Consider the following 17,647-nt stretch of genomic DNA (forward strand, 5'->3'; position numbering starts at 1 on the left):
CTATTTTGAGTTAATTTTTATAAGGTGTGAGCTGGGGGCCCCCTTTCTTTCTTTTAGCTATGGACAGCCAGTTCCCCCAGCATCTTGTGTTGAATAGGCTGTTCTGACCTGGCTGAATGGGTTTGACAGCCTTGTCAAAAATCACTTGACTGTAGCTGTGAGAGTCTGTTTCTGAATGGTTTTGATTCCATTGGTTCCAATTTGATTCCATTGGTCAGTTTGTCTTTCTTTATGCCAGTGCCAGTGCCATGCTGTTTTTACTGCTATAGCAAAGTAATATGCTTTAAAGTCAGGAAGTGAGAGTCCTTTAACGTCGTTCTTCTTTTTAAAGATATTTTTGGCTATTCAGGGCCTATTAACCTTACAATTAAATTTGATAATTTGCTTTTCCATTTCTGCAAAAAAGGCTGTTGGAAATTTTATTGGGATGCCGTCGAATCTGTAAATAGTTTGTGTGTTATATTTGGTGTATTTTCCCCACAAACCATCCTATTAACACCATTGTAAAGTTAACTATTTTTGTCTTTGTAATTAGCAGGTAATTTGTGGGAGATATTTTAAAACTGTGTAGAAACCCTGTTCATCAGACTTTCAGCCACTGGTTTTGGCTCCTGCTGATCATTCCTTACCTCCCTCAGTCGTCCTGTGGTTATTCTTTGGCACTTTGTTAGGGAAGGGCTTCCCCTCTCCTTCGTTTATTTAGAGTCTGTTGTCTGTTTGTATCAGTTTGGGCTCATGCTTCCTGTCTCGTTCAATGCTTATAATCCGTTATTCTCATTATTTATGTTGATGACTAAATTCTTCCAGATTTAGCCACGGGGTGCCCTCTCAGCTGCCTTCTGTTTCTGTTAGACATGTCCCCATAGGTCTTTGAGCACTTTCTTACTCTCTAGCACATCAAGCTGTTGCAGGCGCATCTTGTACTGTCTACTGAGCCCTGGAAACCATTTGTTTTTAATGAATTACCAATACAGTGTGATCCAAAACATAGTTTATTTCATACTACCAGTTGGGATTTATTTGTGTAAATTTCGTTTACTTGTTTTTGGAAGAGAAGACCTTGTGACCATCTCATAAGTGGCTTTTTTTTTAAGATACTTGAAGATACTTTATAAAGAGATGATTTTTATGCATTTACCTTGTAGACAATTTAAACTAAACTAGAGAGAGGTTAACCACTAAGGTAGCTATCACTTTTAAAGCAGTGGTTAAGTACCAGGCATTTTCATTCTTACACCAATCCATATTAAAATTGGAGTGGTGCCCCCTTGTTAAACATAAGGAAACTGAGGCTCAGAGAGGTTGATCAACTGTCTAGGATCACACTGCTAGCGAGTGGATTGAGCCAGGGCTTTATGCATTTGGTCTCACCCCAAAGTTCACTTTTTCTGGCATACTTTGCTATGATATAACACATTTCCTTACTCTAACTGTAGAATATTTACATATAACAATTGAATAAGAAAAGTTTATTTCTGGTTTCAGGTCTTCTCATTCTGTGTTTAGATGAAAATCAAGTCTAAGGAATCAAAGTCTATGGTTTGTCACCTTGTGTTTCTCACAGGACAGTCTGCTTATTTTCATTAGAGAGTGACTTGGCTGTCACAGTGATTCTGTAAATACCCAGAAATTCCCTAACCCTTTTATTTTCTTCCTATAGGAATTTGCTTGCTAGAAAACAAAATGCAAGACTTGAAAAGCAAAATGACTTGGGATGGAAGTTATTTGGAAAAGTACCACACCGGGAGAATGCTCAGAAAGATTCAAAGAAAATGCAAAAGGTATACAAGATATGAAAGCACAGAAAGATGCTGTTGTGTGTATACAGCATATATTTATGAACTTTGCAAAAATGCCCATTACTGAGGCTTTGAAATTGGAAAACTTTGTATTATTTGCTTGCCAAGTTCCTTACATTTAAGTCTGTATTCAGAGTGTGGATGGCTTTATTTTAACCATTTTCATTTCATATAGCTTGTGACATGCACATAGGAAAGTTCAGTTGACAGAGAATAGCTTTATATACTTATAATTGATTTAATCATTTTTTCAATAGTAATTGCAAATGTGCTTATAGTTAAATTGTTATTAATTTTGTTTATCTTCAAGCATGCCCCCTCTCTGATCCCATGGGTTTACTGGAGTGTAAGTCCTTCCGGTGCTCCATGGAGGTGGGAAGCCGGGCCTCTCAGTTCACCCAAGCGCCGTGTGACCCCTTCTCCATCTCATCACGGGGCTGCCTTGCTCCCTGAGGTGGGAGGCACGTGGTCCTCTTTGCAAGGAGAGGGGGCTCGTGCAGGGACTGGGTGGCCCCCGGCCTGGGCAGCCCTGACTCTCTCCCTCTGCCCCTACTTCTAGGCCCTGATCTTGGCATCCTGGTGGCTGCCTGCTGTTTGCCCAGTGCTGTGACCTTGTTCCCCTGCCAGTCTTACCTCTGAAATCTCAGTTTTCTAGTCAATGGCTACATATTAATTGAGTGTAATCATTCAGTGGACACTTTCTTTTTTAAAGATTTATACTATTTTATTTATTCCCCGCCCCTGTTGTTTGTGCTTGCTGTCTGCTCTCTGTGTCTGTTTGTTGTGTGCTCTCTGTGTGGGAGGAAGGCGCCCAATCATTTGAGCCACCTCCGCACCCTGCTTGTTGTGTCATTGTGTTTCCTCGTTGTGTCTCCTCATGTCATTGCGTTGTATCAGCTTGCTGTCTTGTTTTTCATCTTTAGGAGGCACTGGGAACCAAACCTGGGACCTCCCATGTGGTAGGTGGGTGCCCAACCGCTTGAGCCACATCTGCTTCCCCAGTGGACACTTTCTGAGGCCATGCTAAGAGCCAGGTGTTACGCTTGTTACAGGGGCTGCAGAGATGACACAGCTCCTGTGCTTGGGAGCTCCCCTAGGAATGTTGCACTAGAAGGGTGCAGGTGTGTGTGGAAGGAGGCAGTCCGTCTGGGGAAGGTGTGGTGGAGAATGAGTAGTAATGAGTGATGCCTGTGTGCTAGTCTAAATGAGTCAGTACTTCTGTGTTTAGCTAATGTAAAACTTGCTGCAAGCTCATGAAGAAGACAGTTATTATCCTTCATTATTCCTTTACCAAGGAAGACCTGAGCCACAGGGGCCAGTGCCTGGCCCAAGGTCACGTGGCAAGTGACACGGCAGAGTCCCTCTGGAGAGGAGTGCCGTGCAGGGAGGGGCAGGTGGGCGGCCAGTGGGGACAGCCAGGGCCCAGGTGGCCGGGGGCGGGGGATGTGCACCTCACCGTGCTTCAGCGGGAGGCTCTGGGGAGTGATGAGGTCGCCTTTCCGAGAGAAGGTGGGGTCCCCCAGTGCCGCGGCAGCTGTGAGGTTCCAGAGGAGGCCACTTGGACAGACGTGCTGAAACGTTCAGTGCCGAGGCACAGTGCAGGGAGCAGGGCGGAGAGCACAGCGCTGGGGCTGCTGGCTGGGACAGCAAGGTGGCTTTCCACAGGTTTCATTGTTGATGCCTGGGCAGTTAAATCTGTTTTGAATGTTGCATAACATTCTCTGTAGTAATTGTCTGGACTCAGAAGACTTACTGAGTAAATCCATGTTGGAATTATTTTTGTAGATTGTTAAACTTTGAATTTGAATCATTTACTGTGTAGGCCTATTAAAATAGCATACAATTATATAGGTTTGTACGCAGAGCTCAGTTATAAATTTCTTAGGAAACTAAGCAGCCAAGCCATTATAAAATGTTTAAAGAAATCCACCTTTTCCAAACAACAAATTATACTAAATCGGTTCTCCCTTGGCTCCTAATATCACTTACATCATGTTTGAATTTATTTCAGTTATCGTTTTCATATTTTTTTAAGGGTAAACCTGAATTATGGTCTTGAAGTAAAGGGTGTGTGCATTGAACCGAAATGACTAGGTCGGCTAATTAGATGGTAACACAATATGGCAACAAAGAGGACCATCTGGCCCCAGTCATCAATAATAAAGAATGTAACTGAACCTGCGTGAGCCATGCAGTTCTGCTGTGACCTGTGTGCTTGTGCTTTGTGTCTCTTGCCCTCTTGTCCCATCCTTCTGCGCTCTGCCCGAGTTGGAGGTGCAGGGTCAGGCGCCTCCTCCAGCGGAGGGGCTCCCGCGCCCCAGGCCCGGTGCTGGCTGCCTGCGACGTCAGCTCATGCAGCTGCTGCTCTCGAGAGGCTTGTGCAGGGCCTTGTATGTCTAGGCTTGTGATTCAATGTGGCAACGACAACTACAGTTTGAGTTAAAGCGTTAAGTTAGATCTTTAGGAAACTCTTAACTCCTTTTTTGTTATTCATACTTTAGTAATTTTTTGTTACTTAGGAAAAGCAGCACCATAATGATTTAAGAACATGGACTTTGAGTCATGCTGCCTGGGTTTTATCCCAGCTCTGCCATCCTCTCTAAAACCTGGAGAATATTAGGTCGTTCCTCCCAGGTGGTGAGGGTTAAATGGGTGAATATCGTGACGTGCTTAGAATAGTATCTGCTATAGAAAGTACGGTGAAAGTGTGCACGTGTTATCATTTCTTCCCTTGAACACAGGAGATGGAGCACAGTAGGAAAGCATGAGCCTGAGCCCTCCACATGGTCCTGCTGTTGGCTCATTCAGCAGCCACTGAGCGCATGTCAGGGATCAGGTCTTGGCCTGGGCATTGGGAGCGCAGGTCGGCTTGCCTCAGGGTGCTCGTGGTTCAGCCGAGGACGCAGGTGTACACCGGCGAGAGCTTTGCAGCTGCAGGCTTGGGTCTCATTTGTGGCTTTGCCTCTTACAGTTGCTTCTCAGTTTCCTCATCTGCAAAGTGGGCATCACAACCCCTGCCCGCTGGGTCATCGTCAATTAAGAAAGGGATGCAGGTCAAGTGTTTTTGCTCTGTGTTTGGCACAGGGTGTGGCTCTGAGTGAGTGCTCCAGCAGTGACGGGTGTGGCTCCTGGTTAACTAGTAGTGAGTGCTCCAGCAATGACGGGCACAGCTCCTGGTTAACAAGGAGCGAGTGCTCCAGCAGTGAAGGGCGCGGCTCCTGGTTAACAAGGAGTGAGTGCTCCAGCAGTGACGGGCGCGGCTCCTGGTTAACTGGGAGTGAGTGCTCCAGCAGTGATGGGCGCGCCTCCTGGTTAACAGGGAGTGAGTGCTCCAGCAGTGACGGGCACGCCTCCTGGTTAACAGGGAGTGAGTGCTCCAGCAGTGACGGGCACGCCTCCTGGTTAACTGGGAGCGAGTGCTCCAGCAGTGCCAGCCGCGCCTCCTGGTTAACTGGGAGCGAGTGCTCCAGCAGTGATGGGCGCAGCCCCTGGTTAACTGGGAGTGAGTGCTCCAGCAGTGACGGTCGTGGCTCCTGGTTAACTGGGAGTGAGTGCTCCAGCAGTGATTGGCACGGCCCCTGGTTAACAGGGAGTGAGTGCTCCAGCAGTGACGGGCGCGGCTCCTGGTTAACTGGGAGTGAGTGCTCCAGCAGTGACGGGCGCGACCCCTGGTTAACAGGGAGCGAGTGCTCCAGCAGTGACGGGCGCGGCTCCTGGTTAACTGGGAGTGAGTGCTCCAGCAGTGACGGGTGTGCCTCCTGGTTAACTGGGAGTGAGTGCTCCAGCAGTGACGGGTGTGCCTCCTGGGTAACAGGGAGTGAGTGCTCCAGCAGTGACGGGCACAGCTCCTGGTTAACTGGGAGTGAGTGCTCCAGCAGTGACGGGCGCGGCCCCTGGTTAACAGGGAGTGAGTGCTCCAGCAGTGACGGGTGCGCCTCCTGGGTAACAGGGAGTGAGTGCTCCAGCAGTGACGGGTGCGCCTCCTGGTTAACTGGGAGTGAGTGCTCCAGCAGTGACGGGTGTGCCTCCTGGTTAACTGGGAGTGAGTGCTCCAGCAGTGACGGGTGTGCCTCCTGGTTAACTGGGAGTGAGTGCTCCAGCAGTGACGGGTGTGCCTCCTGGTTAACTGGGAGTGAGTGCTCCAGCAGTGACGGGCGCGCCTCCTGGTTAACAGGGAGTGAGTGCTCCAGCAGTGACGGGCACGCCTCCTGGTTAACAGGGAGTGAGTGCTCCAGCAGTGACGGGCGCGCCTCCTGGTTAACAGGGAGCGAGTGCTCCAGCAGTGACGGGCGCGCCTCCTGGTTAACAGGGAGCGAGTGCTCCAGCAGTGACGGGCGCACCTCCTGGTTAACTGGGAGTGAGTGCTCCAGCAGTGACGGGCGCGCCTCCTGGTTAACAGGGAGTGAGTGCTCCAGCAGTGATGGTCGCGGCCCCTGGTTAACTGGGAGCGAGTGCTCCAGCAGTGATGGGCATGGCCCCTGGTTAACTAGGAGTGAGTGCTCCAGCAGTGATGGGCGTGGCCCCTGGTTAACTGGGAGTGAGCGGCCCAGCAGCCCCTTATAGTTTATCCAGGGCACTCAGATGCATCACTGATTTCGTTCTAACTGGCCACATTTCTCTTGTCTTGGGCTTTTATACACACTTGACTATCTGTTTTGGGAAATGTTGAAGTGTTACTTTCAGTTATCTTTTCAAGTATAATAAAAATGTTGGAGATAAGTCAGCTTCCATTGTGATTTCAGAGAGATTCCCCTAATAGGGAAATAAAGATAACCAAAGCTAGGAGAATCACACTGGAACAGTGGTTTTCAGGGTGTGGTCCCCAGGCTGGGAGCGTCCTCATCCCCCGGGCCTTTGTTGGGCATACAGGGCTCGCCCTGGACACGCTGAAACAGTCGGCTGTGTGTTCATGAGCCCTCCAGGTAATGCCAGTGCCCGGGGGCTCACCCAGTGCACCAGCCAGCGGGTGCCCCTCTCCACCCCGCTGCCCCTGCTCCTCGCCTGGGTCGGCACCCCCTCGGACGTGGCCGGCAAAGCACACAGGCTAAGTGTGCCGAGGAGGGGGACCCACTGCCGCCAAACCTGAAGACTGTGGGGCGGAATGAGCTGGAAGGCCGCCGTGCCGCCTTCAAGCACTTGCAGTTGAAAGACTTCCTTCGTTCGGGCTTTTGGTTTGTGACAAGACTGACCCGGCAGGCTGAGAACCTGCACCACTGTCCTGAATGGTTCAACGTGTGCAGCACGGTGCACGCGAGTGTGCAGCCTTCAGGATGGGACAGCACACAGCAGAGTGTCCGAGACACCGACGCTGCCTCCCCCTTTTAATGCTCGGCTCGGGGTGACTGCACTGGGCATCCAGGCAGGGCCCCGAGGAGCCCGTGCTGTGGTCAGCATCACCGAGTCGGCCCCGTTGCCTGTTGGGGTGGGCCTGTGCTGTGCACGGAGGAGATGGCTGTTCCACTGTGACACCAGGAGCGGAGCCCTTTCCCCACGCCACGGGCCTCGTCCTGGGCTCTGTTAGGTGTATGCTCACGCGAACAAGCTTGTTCAGGCTTTCTTTGCAACTTCCCAGCAACAGTAATTTCTTCCCCAAGTGTGTCTTGCTCCCTTTCCAGTGGATTTCCCAAGAAATTGTGATAGAGGGTGAAACAAAAGTCCTGTCTTAGGAACCCTAAAGAAAATCCCAGCCTACGTGATAAAAACACAGTGTGCTTTTATGCTTCAAATAAAACTATTGTGTCACTCAAAAAATTAAAAATCAAGCTTTGTAATTTGAGCAGATATCAGGGGGTCTCAGGGCCGAAAATTCTTGAATTTTGCTTTGAAGCAGAATTTGTGAATCTTTCGGTGTAACACTAGCTGTGTAGACTAGAGGAATGGGCATTGTCAGGAAACAAGGTTGAGGAGAAAGTTTAAGGCTGGGTGGCCTCTGATGAATTGCTGATTTGGGAAAGGAAAGCTACAGGAAAGGTCAGGTTTGTATATTTCACAGTGTCCTGGATGAAGCACTGTCATGTGAGCAAAGTTGAGTACAAGGTCTGTTGTATTTGGGTCTGTATAACCTGAAATGCCTTGGATAGCCTTCTGGAATTTCAAGTCAGCTCTTGTTCTTAAAGAGAGAATCCCAGAAGAGGGCCAATTCAGGACAGCTTAAAGTGATACTCCTGCTCCTCACCTCTGAGCCGCAGGTACTCAGAAGTCACAAATCATCTCACCTTGTCGAGGAAAGGGATGGGCCTGGGTGGTCAGTGGAAGTAACTGGCTGCAGACCTAGAGGTGAATTATAAAATAACAACAAGAAAGCTACCTTCATTTCCTCATCCCTTAGATCTTTGAAAAATGGATTCAAACCAGTTTACAAAAATAAATAGAACAGGCTGAGTTCTGGGTAAGATGGAGTAAGCACACTCCACCTTGTCTCTCCCAGTGAATGCAGCTGTAAAACCGAAACATAATGCATAGGGCAGCGATGTGAGGACTCTGAAAAGCAAAGGTTAGTGTGTGGGTTGGGAAAGGAGACGAGAGTTTGAAGGACCACTTAATCATGCCCCGGACTCAAGGCAGTCCCCACCCATAGATGGCCTGAATGCACACGGAAAGGGCAGCAGGAGAAGCTCTCTAATTCTGGTTTGAGGAGTGGGAAAGGGTCTCTTAACACTCAGAGTGCAGAAACCCCATTTTTCTTTTTTTATTCTTTTTTCTTGCACACCTGCCCCTAAGCTGTCTCATAGCAGCAGCAGTGGGGGCTGACAGGAGCCTAAAATTCCCAAAAAAAGAACTGATTAGAGGGCCTTTGTTCCCAAGAAGGTGGGGTGAAACCTTAATGCTTCATTCTTTTTCTGCTTCCACTGCCTGGCACCCATGTGGACACAGCAGTGGGGAGTGTGTGGCTAGAAAAACAGGGAACTGGAATGTATTGGGGAGATCACGAGAGGAGGGGCTCAGGAAAAGTACCCCTTAAGTTGTTTATGACCTCCTGGGCTCACCCTGAAGCTGTGGACGTGGACCTGACCTTAAATAGCACACATCAACTTTGAACTGAATTTCGGGATATAGCACCACACAAATCCCAGACTAGCCACTGGGCCTTGTACCTGCCGGACAGATTTGGAAACTACTGCAAAGGCGTTGGCAACTGAGCTGACTTTGGATCCACAAAGCTGCCTGCTCTCTCCATTCCTCTTCAGTATCCTACCAGAAGTCCTAGCCTGTACCTCACTGAAGGGAATGCAAAATGGTCAGCCCCTCTGATATAAGTATGTCTTCTTATAAAGTGAAATGTACTCATCATATAACCCAGCGATCTCACTCTTGGGTATTTACTATAGAGAAATGAAAACTTACATTTACATAAAAATCTGTACATGAATGTAGTTATAGCAGTTTATTCATAATTGTAAAAAAACGGAAAGAGCTCAAATATCCTTCAGTGAATGAATAAACTGTGATCATCCATACAATGGAATACTGCTCAGCAATAAAAAGGGATAAAGACTTGTTGCCCCTAACATCTTGGACGAGTCTCAGGGGTCTTACCTGAGTATAGGAAGCCAGTCTCGAAAGGTTATATACTATATGGTTCCATTTATATGACATTCGTAAAAAGACAAAACTATAGTGATGAAAACAGATCAGTAGTATCTGGGGTGGAGTGGGACAGAGTGTGACTATGAAAGGATAGCATGAAGGAGGTTTTTGAGGATGATTGAACCTCTCTGTAACTTGATTGTGATGGCGGTGGTTACACACCATGTTAAAAGTCATAGAAATAGAACTATAGACACAAGAAAAAGCCAATTGTGTATCAATTTAAAAAGTAAAACCTGTGTGAATGAATCAGTGACTCAGTCAATTAGGTTACCCTTTGACCCAGCATTTTCACTTCTAGAAATTTATCCTGCAGGTGAATTGGTATGTAAGTGACAGGATGGCTGTACAAGGGTATTGATTGCAACACAGAAGATTGGAAACTAGCTAAATGGCTGGGACAGTGGAAACTGGATAAATCCCTCTGTGAATACCTTTTGTAGTGTGTTCTATGTATATAAAGATGGATGTGTATCTTTGTAAGTGCAGAGACTGTATCTGGAAGGACTTAAGAAATGGATTAGAGTAGAATTGCTTTGGAGAACAAACTGGGTACGTGGGAAATAGGGAGAAGCAGGCCTGCTTTTCACACTATACCCTTTTTCATGGTATGAATTTTGTTACATGTGCCAGGAAAAAATTTTTTTAAATATATGCAGAACGATAGAAAAAAGTAGTTGAGGAAATTTGGGCAACGGACAGTAAGATGAATTCAGAGATAAATGGATACTCCAAAATACAGCTCACAGGGTCCCCTGTAACTGCTAGAGGCACACTTAAAATTTGACTCTCAGGTTCCTAGTGGCCAGAACAGAGTTCCTTCTTTATCCCAGGGTTGGAAGTTGAACCCTGCCCTGGAAGATTTGGCTTGTCAAGGTGGTAGATGGCATATTTGTGTGGGACCAGGACCTTTTGGTGGAGGGCGAGTCCACCAGGAAATTACCTCACCAAATGTCTACCCCCATTAATGCTGGGTTTGGGTAAAGCAGCAGGGTGATTAAATGTCTGATCTCCATACGATGGCTCTCCGGGAGGGAGGGAAGACGGGAAGTGATCTGAAGTTCCACGCAGAAATGGCAGTGTGGTTGTTTAATTTGAATTTGTTTTTTATTCTATGGATAGATTGTCTCTTATGTTGCTGTGTGTAGCAGTTTGATATTATTGATGAATTCCAAAAAGAAATATTGGGTTATGCTTATAAACTGGTCTTTTCCTCTGGGCCTTATTAGTGTATTGGATTCAGAGGCTTCACTTTTACTTGATTAAATAATGATTAAGGCTTTGATTGGGTCACATCATGAGGATGTTGAGTTCCTGCCCACCAAGGAGCGGGGACTCAGAGAGAAACCACACCACGGAGAAGGGAGGTTGGAGTTTTGAGCTGGAGCCCCAGGAAGTAAGCACGCAAGAGAAGAACACAGAGGGGTAGAGATGGATCCATAGACACGGCAGAGGCCCTGGGAAAAGAGAGAGCGCCTAATAGTCTACAACTGACCTTGTGGAGAGACCAGAACAGCTGAACCCACAGAGAAACAAGCCCTGGGAGAGAGACAAGACTTGTCACAGGCTGCGGCTGATGTTGGAAGAAGCTGGGGACCAAGGAGCCTTAAGAGGAAGAGGAAGCCTGAACCCTCTGCAGCCCTCTTGCTCCAACACAAGGCAACCGACTTTGGTGAGGGAAGTAACTTGCGCGTTATGGCCTGGTAACTGTAAGCTTCTATCCCAAATAAATACACTTTATAAAAGCCAACAGAGTTCTGGTATTTTGCATCAGCGTCCCTTTGGCTAACTAATACATTGTGGTAGCAGTTAATTTATTAGAGGTATAAATCTTGTACTTAAAATACTTTTTAACAATATAAACTAAAACTAAAATGTTCAGGGTTTCTTCTTTTTGCTTACGTGGAAGTGGTACCTCTCTCCCGCTGGCTTGAGAAGGCAGTATCCAGAGAACATGGCTTCAGTGAAAACACTGGAGCTGCTCTGTTGCCTTACCAGGAATAAATAGGTATTCAGGGACAGGAAATGGACATTTTGCTCTTTCTTAGATCTCCACTGGGACGTCTGGCAGTGCTGGGGTGAGAGGTCGTGATAGGGTGCATCATGTCTCCCACAAAGATGTTCGTGCCCTAACCCCCGGTCCTGTGGCTGTGAACGCATTTCTAATGAGATCTTTAAAGATCTTATTATGATGTGGCCAAAGAGAATCAGGGTGGGCCTGCATCCTATGTGACTGAGGTCCTTATAAACAAAGGAAATTTGGACACAAAAGTACAAGCCATTGGAGGAGGAGACAGAAAGAGCCTAGATGGCCGTGTGACAGAGGCAGAGAGTGATTGCCGGCCGCCACCAGAATGCTGCAGACTTTGGAGAAGGCATGTCTTGCCTATACCTTGATTTGGGGCTTCGAGCCTCCATACTGTGAATCAATAAATTCCTGTTGTTTAAGCCATCCAATTTGTGGTATTTTGTTATAGCAGACCTGGCAAAATAAGACAGAGGGGTCTTGGACCTGTGAAGGCAGGGGCCTAGCTGAGAACTCCAGCTTTGGGATCAGAGATCTGAGTCAGAATTTTTTTTTTTTAAATTAAAGATTTATTTTTTTATTCTCCCCCACCCTCATTATTTGCACTTGTTGTCTGTTCTCTGTGTCTGTTCATTGTGTGCTCATCTACTTCTTTATTTTCTATTTTTTTCAGGAGGCACCGGGAATCGAACCTGGGACCTCCCATTTGGGTGGGAGGTGCCCAATGGCTTGAGCCACCTCTGCTCGCACTTGTTGTGTCTCTTGTGTTTCCTCGTTGTGTCTCTTCATTGTATCATTTCGTGTAGTCATCTTGTTGTATCAGCTTGCCATGCAATCCCTTTACATCAGCTTGTTGTCTTCTTGTCTTCTTTAGGAGGCACTGGGAACTGAACCTGGGACCTCCCATGTGGCAGGCGGGTGCCCAACTGCTTGAGCCCCATCTGCTTCCCATGAATCTTGATTCTGCCACTTACAGTCAGTGGCCTCGACTTAGGCCTTTGTTACTTTGCCTTTTGGAACTTCCGTTTCCTCTTCTGCAAAGGTAGCTCCTACTTTGCTTGCGCCTGAGGGCTAAGTAATACAAAGTGTGGGCACTCCTGGAGCGGGGAAGGCTTCTAGTTGGAGCTCAGTAAATGTCATCGGCGTCTCTCCTTTCATTTCTCTTCAGGGCTACATCCTCCCTCTCTCTCAGAATTAAAAAAAATATATATCTTTGCTGCAGTAATATTCTGTGTGGCTTGGAAATTGCATTTGGTGGGATCAGTTTTAGATTCTATCTTAAGTGGCATTAACTTTTTTCTTCAAATAATAACAATAATTCATGAAAACCTTCTTGAAAAATACCCAGATGATAGAGGCAGACACAGCAGATCGGGAAGGTCCTCCTTCGCTCTGCGGGGCACTGCCCTCCTCCTGGATGGCGCTCCTGATGCAGGCTTCTCAGCCAGGGCCCGTGAGCTTGAACTGAAGTTCAGAAAAATTACTGTGGGGACGTGCTGGTGTGGGTGTAACACAGTTATTAAATAACAAACGGTATACCGTGGACTTCGTACGGGGTCCGTGGAACCAAAAAGGTTAAGAACCCCTGCTCTCACGGCTTAGTGTCTCCTTGCAGGCCTTTCTCTGAGCCAAGTGACATATGTGTAAATGTCATCCACGTAAATAAGTCAGTGTTGAGAATCCGCGCCCTGTGAACCCTGCAGCTTCCCTCTGGCTATTCATGGTAGGTTCTCCGGCAACTTGCAGACGTTATGAGGAGGGGACTTTGCATCGTCTCTCCGGTTTCTGCCTGGCCTGGGCGATTGCGCTCCAGCCTGCTGGCCTGCTGTGTGACCTGAACCAGGCGGTGCGCTTTCATGGGCGTAGCTGGGCTCTGCAGCTTCCTGGGAAGACTGGAGAGGTGGTCACTGGGAGACTTCAAATGCTTTTGCCCTCCTTTAGGCAGTTCAATTTGTGTTTTTATGAAAACAACGACAGCCACAGAAAACACTTTTTTCATACTGATCTAATTCCTACTGGAAGAAGGTGAAGTTTCTAAGTATTTATAACTCCCTTGAAAACACGGTTGGAGCAACTGTGGGAGACACCTCCTTGGGCCTCTTCAGATGGTCGCTGGCCCCAGACTTGTGTCCCCTGGAGGCACAGGCCAGCCTTCTCCCCTGCCGGCGCATGGCGCACAGCGCAGGCCTGGCATGTGGTCGGCACTCCAGAACCTGCCCGAAGAAATGTAACAAGCAAGCACCACGGGACGAACTTCCGATCGGAGGTGAGTGAAGTTATTCCTAACTCTACCTTCTTTCCTTGTGCGGAACTCAGAATATCACTGGGTCTTTGGGAGATTTTAAAAATCATGTTTTTTCCACGCGTGGAAGCACTTTGGACGGTGTCCGTCTCTTTGGCACTCTGAATGGCGTGGCATGAGTCAGTAGGCAAGTCTGGCGTTCGTTCATTGGTCTTCCGCCTGTGTCTGGTGGTTAACGTGGACTTGCGGACATGGAGGGAGCACTGTTCTGGGAAACTGAAACCTAGGTTCAGGTGCAGCATATCAAGATGACTGACAGTATAGGCTCTGGAGTCACACTGCCTGGGCTCACACCCCGCCCTGCCACTGACCAGCAGTTTCTTGGCCCAGGAAGTTATCACAACCGCGGTTGCTGTATCTGGGGAAGAAAAAGAAGATGATGCTGACAGTACCTGCACTAGTTTCCTGCAGCTGCTGTAACAAATTGCCACAGCTGTGGCTCAAAACAACATACACTTATTCTCTTACGGTCCTGGAAGCTGGAAGTCTGAAATGAGCATCTGGGCCTCAGCAGGACTGGTTCCTCCTGGAGACCCCCGGGGAGAAGGCAGTCCTTCCTGCCAGCTTTGGGAGCTTGTCAGCACTCCTGGGCTTGCGGCCGTGTGGCTCCAGCCTCTGCTTCTGTGGTCATATCCGCCCTGTGAAGATCCCGTGCTTACCTTGGGTCCACTGGGTAAGCCAGGATGTCTTCTGATTTTTACTTCGTTTCAAGATCTAAATTTCTTATTTTTCTCACCCTACCATCTCATGATATACTATAAATAGAGTTAAAACTTTGTAAATGGCGCTTAATTCTGACCTAGGTGTGGAGATTGTATTGTTATAGTAATTTGTGGGTTACAACCGGCCAGAAAAGATAAGCAGTGGGTTTTAGTAAGCATATCTTAACACATAGTCTTTTTTAAAAAATTTTTTATGAGCATTTATTTTTTATTGTATTTTTTGAAGATCCATAGATCACAAAAATTGTTACATTAAAAAATATAAGAGGTTCCCACATACCCTCCCCCCCCCCACTCCTCCCACATCAACAACCTCTTTCATCATTATGGCACATTCATTGCACTTGGTGAATACATTTTGGAGCACTGCTGCCCCATATGGATTATAGTTTACATTGTAGTTTACACTCTCCCCCAGTCCATTCAGTGGGCCATGGCAGGACATACAATGTCCAGCATCTGTCCCTGCAGTACCACCCAGGACAACTCCAAGTCCTGAAAATTCCCCCACATTACACCTCTTCTTCCCTCTTCCTGCCCTCAGCAACTCTTGTGGCCACTTTCTCCACATCAGTGCTACAGTTTCTTCCATTACTAATCACAATAGTTCTATAGTAGAATACCAGTAAGTCCACTGTAATCCATATTTTATTCCTCCATCCTGTGGACCCTAGGATGAGTTTGTGTCTTTTGATTGGGGAGTTCTTAATGCATAGTCTTGCCTCTCTCCCATATTTAAATTTAGTAAGTCTGTGTACTCCCTGTCTTTAGCACTTACTGGATATATTCTAGAGTATGTATGGTGCTAGGCACTTGGCTGGGGGGCCAGCCTTGGAGAAACTGAGAACTGAGCTTCACAGTGTCAAAAAATTGAACCTTTCGTAAGTTGCCGATAACATGACCTCTCACTCCTAAATACTTCAGTATCATCTCTTAAGGGTAAAGGCACTCTCCTATGTAATCCTGACGTTATTATCACACCAAGAAAATGAACAGAAATCCCATGGTAGTATCTGATATTCAGGCCATTAGGCATATTTCCCTGATTGCACCAAACTGTGATCTTTGAACCAGGATCCAGTAGGTTTGTGTATTGCCCTTTGTTACATGTTCCTTTATTCTCTTAATATAAAACAGTTCCTCCACTGTTTTTCATGACATTCACTTAAAAAAAAAAGATAACTTTGGGTCCAAGATTTATCTAATGCATTGAGGAAACCAGTATAAGAAAGTAAAGCTGGTTTCAAGAGCATTTGAAGAATTGGGTATTTATAGGCAAAAAATAAAGAAGAATGAGGATAAGATTGCTAGGCAAGATTGAAACAAATAGGTGTGTGTACAACAGGACATTAAAACAATCTTTGGGGATGACTTCTGGGAACATGACGGACTAGAAAAACACAGGACTCTCTTCTCTCCCAGCAAAATAGCTAGAGGGCAGGCAGAAATGGCCTGGAAAAAATCTAGGGTTTAGGACACCAGGGGAAAGCTGGGCACTGCCCAGAAGAGAGAGGGATAAAGGAAAATCCTGGCGGCAAAACCATGAGTTAAAAGCAGCAGTTGCTACTGCCAGCACCCTCCTCCACAAGGCAGACATTTTTTAATTCTTAGGCCTCGGGGCCAACGGTTACAGACAAAGGGAGTCCCAGGGATCCACCTTCCCAGAAAAGGGGAGAGAGAGGGACACAGCCTAAGGCTGCTCAGCTTTTGAGCCACAAATTTGGTCTGCTCTGTCCCATGAGCCCTTCTAAGCCAGGTTTGACCGCGCCATTGTTTCCCTTGGCAGCCTGCAAGGGACTAAAGATTTCTGACCCTTTTGATCTCCCTCTCTACTGATCAAGACTGATTTTTGAGGATGCCAAGAGGAGTGGAATTATTTCCTACCTGGGAGAAGGGAGGGGCCTGCCCGAAAGGTTGGAGAACTGCCTCTGAGAAGGTTTGAGTAACAAGGCTCTTAGCCTCCAGGCGGGAGCCTCTGCACACTGGTCTGGCCCATGTTGTAGCGAGCATGCCCCCACCAGGCTTGGAACTGCGAGGGCTGCCAAAGGGTGCTGTTTGCTAGTGGACCAAGGAAGTGCACGTGAAGAAATTAAAAGTAAATAAGAAAGGCTTTCCCTGGCCTTTATACCCTCCCTCCCCAAGGCTCTTACAAGTGGGTCTGCAAACCATTACTGGGTCCAGGAGCCAGATTTGAGCAACTAACAGGGACAGTCCTAAAGACCCAGAACAAGTTGAACCAAGAATCAGAGATCAGCAGTAACACACAGCTTCCCACCACTAAATCCCTACGAGGCAGAAACTGAGCATCTGAGAAAACTCACCATCATAATCAGTTGCTTAGACATCAGCAAAAAATTATAAGCCATGCTAAGAAAACAGAAGAAATGGCCCAAACAAAGGAAAATATCAAAGCCCTGGATGAGGCATAGAATTTGAGACGACTAATCGATGAGATTCACACAAATTTCCAAAGTCAGATTAATGCGCCGAAAGAAAATATGGCTGAAGAGATAAAGAACATCAAGAAGACACTGAGCAAGCAAAAATAAGAATTTGAAAACCTGAGTGGAAAAGCAATAGCTCATGGGAATGAAAGGCATGATAGGTGAGATCAAAAACACATTAGGAAAAAAAAAAAACAAATTAGAGGGGGCAGGTGGATGTGGCTCAAGCAGTTGTGCTCCCGTCTACCAAATGGGAGGCCCTGGGCTTGATTCCTGGGGCCTCCTGGTGAAGACAAGCTGGCATGCCCCCGTGGAGAACTGATGCAAGAAGATGACGCAACAAAGGGAGACGCAGAGGACAGACAGTGAGAGACGCAGCGGACCAGGGCGCTGAGGTGGCTCAAGCAATTGAGGGCCTCTCTTCTCCTCCTGACATCGGGATCGGTTCCCGGTGCCTCCTAAAGAGAAAGATGAGAAGACGAGACAAGCAGACATGGAAAGATCACACAGTGAATAGATACAGAGAGCAGGCAGTGATTGCAAAACAACCACGGGGCGGGGGGGGAGATTAAAAAAAAAAACACATTAGAGGGGAGTGGGCGTAGCTCTTGTGGTTGAGTGCCTCCTTACCATGTATGAGGTTCCTAAAACAAAACAAAAAACACACTAGAGCAGGGGTTGTTCACAAGAGGTCTGTGAGCTTGAAATTAAATTAAAAAAAAATTCCTGTGGGTACATGTTGATGCGGGCATGATATATTTATTAAA

General features: G+C 47.1%; 1 protein-coding gene across 4 annotated transcripts in view; it reads left to right on the top strand.

Annotated features, from left to right (window-relative positions):
* TBC1D14 (TBC1 domain family member 14) overlaps positions 1 to 17,647 on the top strand; it is a 112,150-nt gene that overhangs the window by 41,553 nt on the left and 52,950 nt on the right. For all 4 annotated transcript variants that reach the window (XM_058301293.1, XM_058301288.2, XM_058301283.1 and 1 more), the window contains one exon: positions 1,661 to 1,781. In XM_058301293.1, the coding sequence (XP_058157276.1) occupies positions 1,661 to 1,781 (121 nt within the window). The remainder of the gene's footprint in view (positions 1 to 1,660; positions 1,782 to 17,647) is intronic.

The sequence above is a fragment of the Dasypus novemcinctus genome, chromosome 1 (genome assembly GCF_030445035.2).
Source record: "Dasypus novemcinctus isolate mDasNov1 chromosome 1, mDasNov1.1.hap2, whole genome shotgun sequence".
Lineage (NCBI taxonomy): Eukaryota > Metazoa > Chordata > Mammalia > Cingulata > Dasypodidae > Dasypus > Dasypus novemcinctus.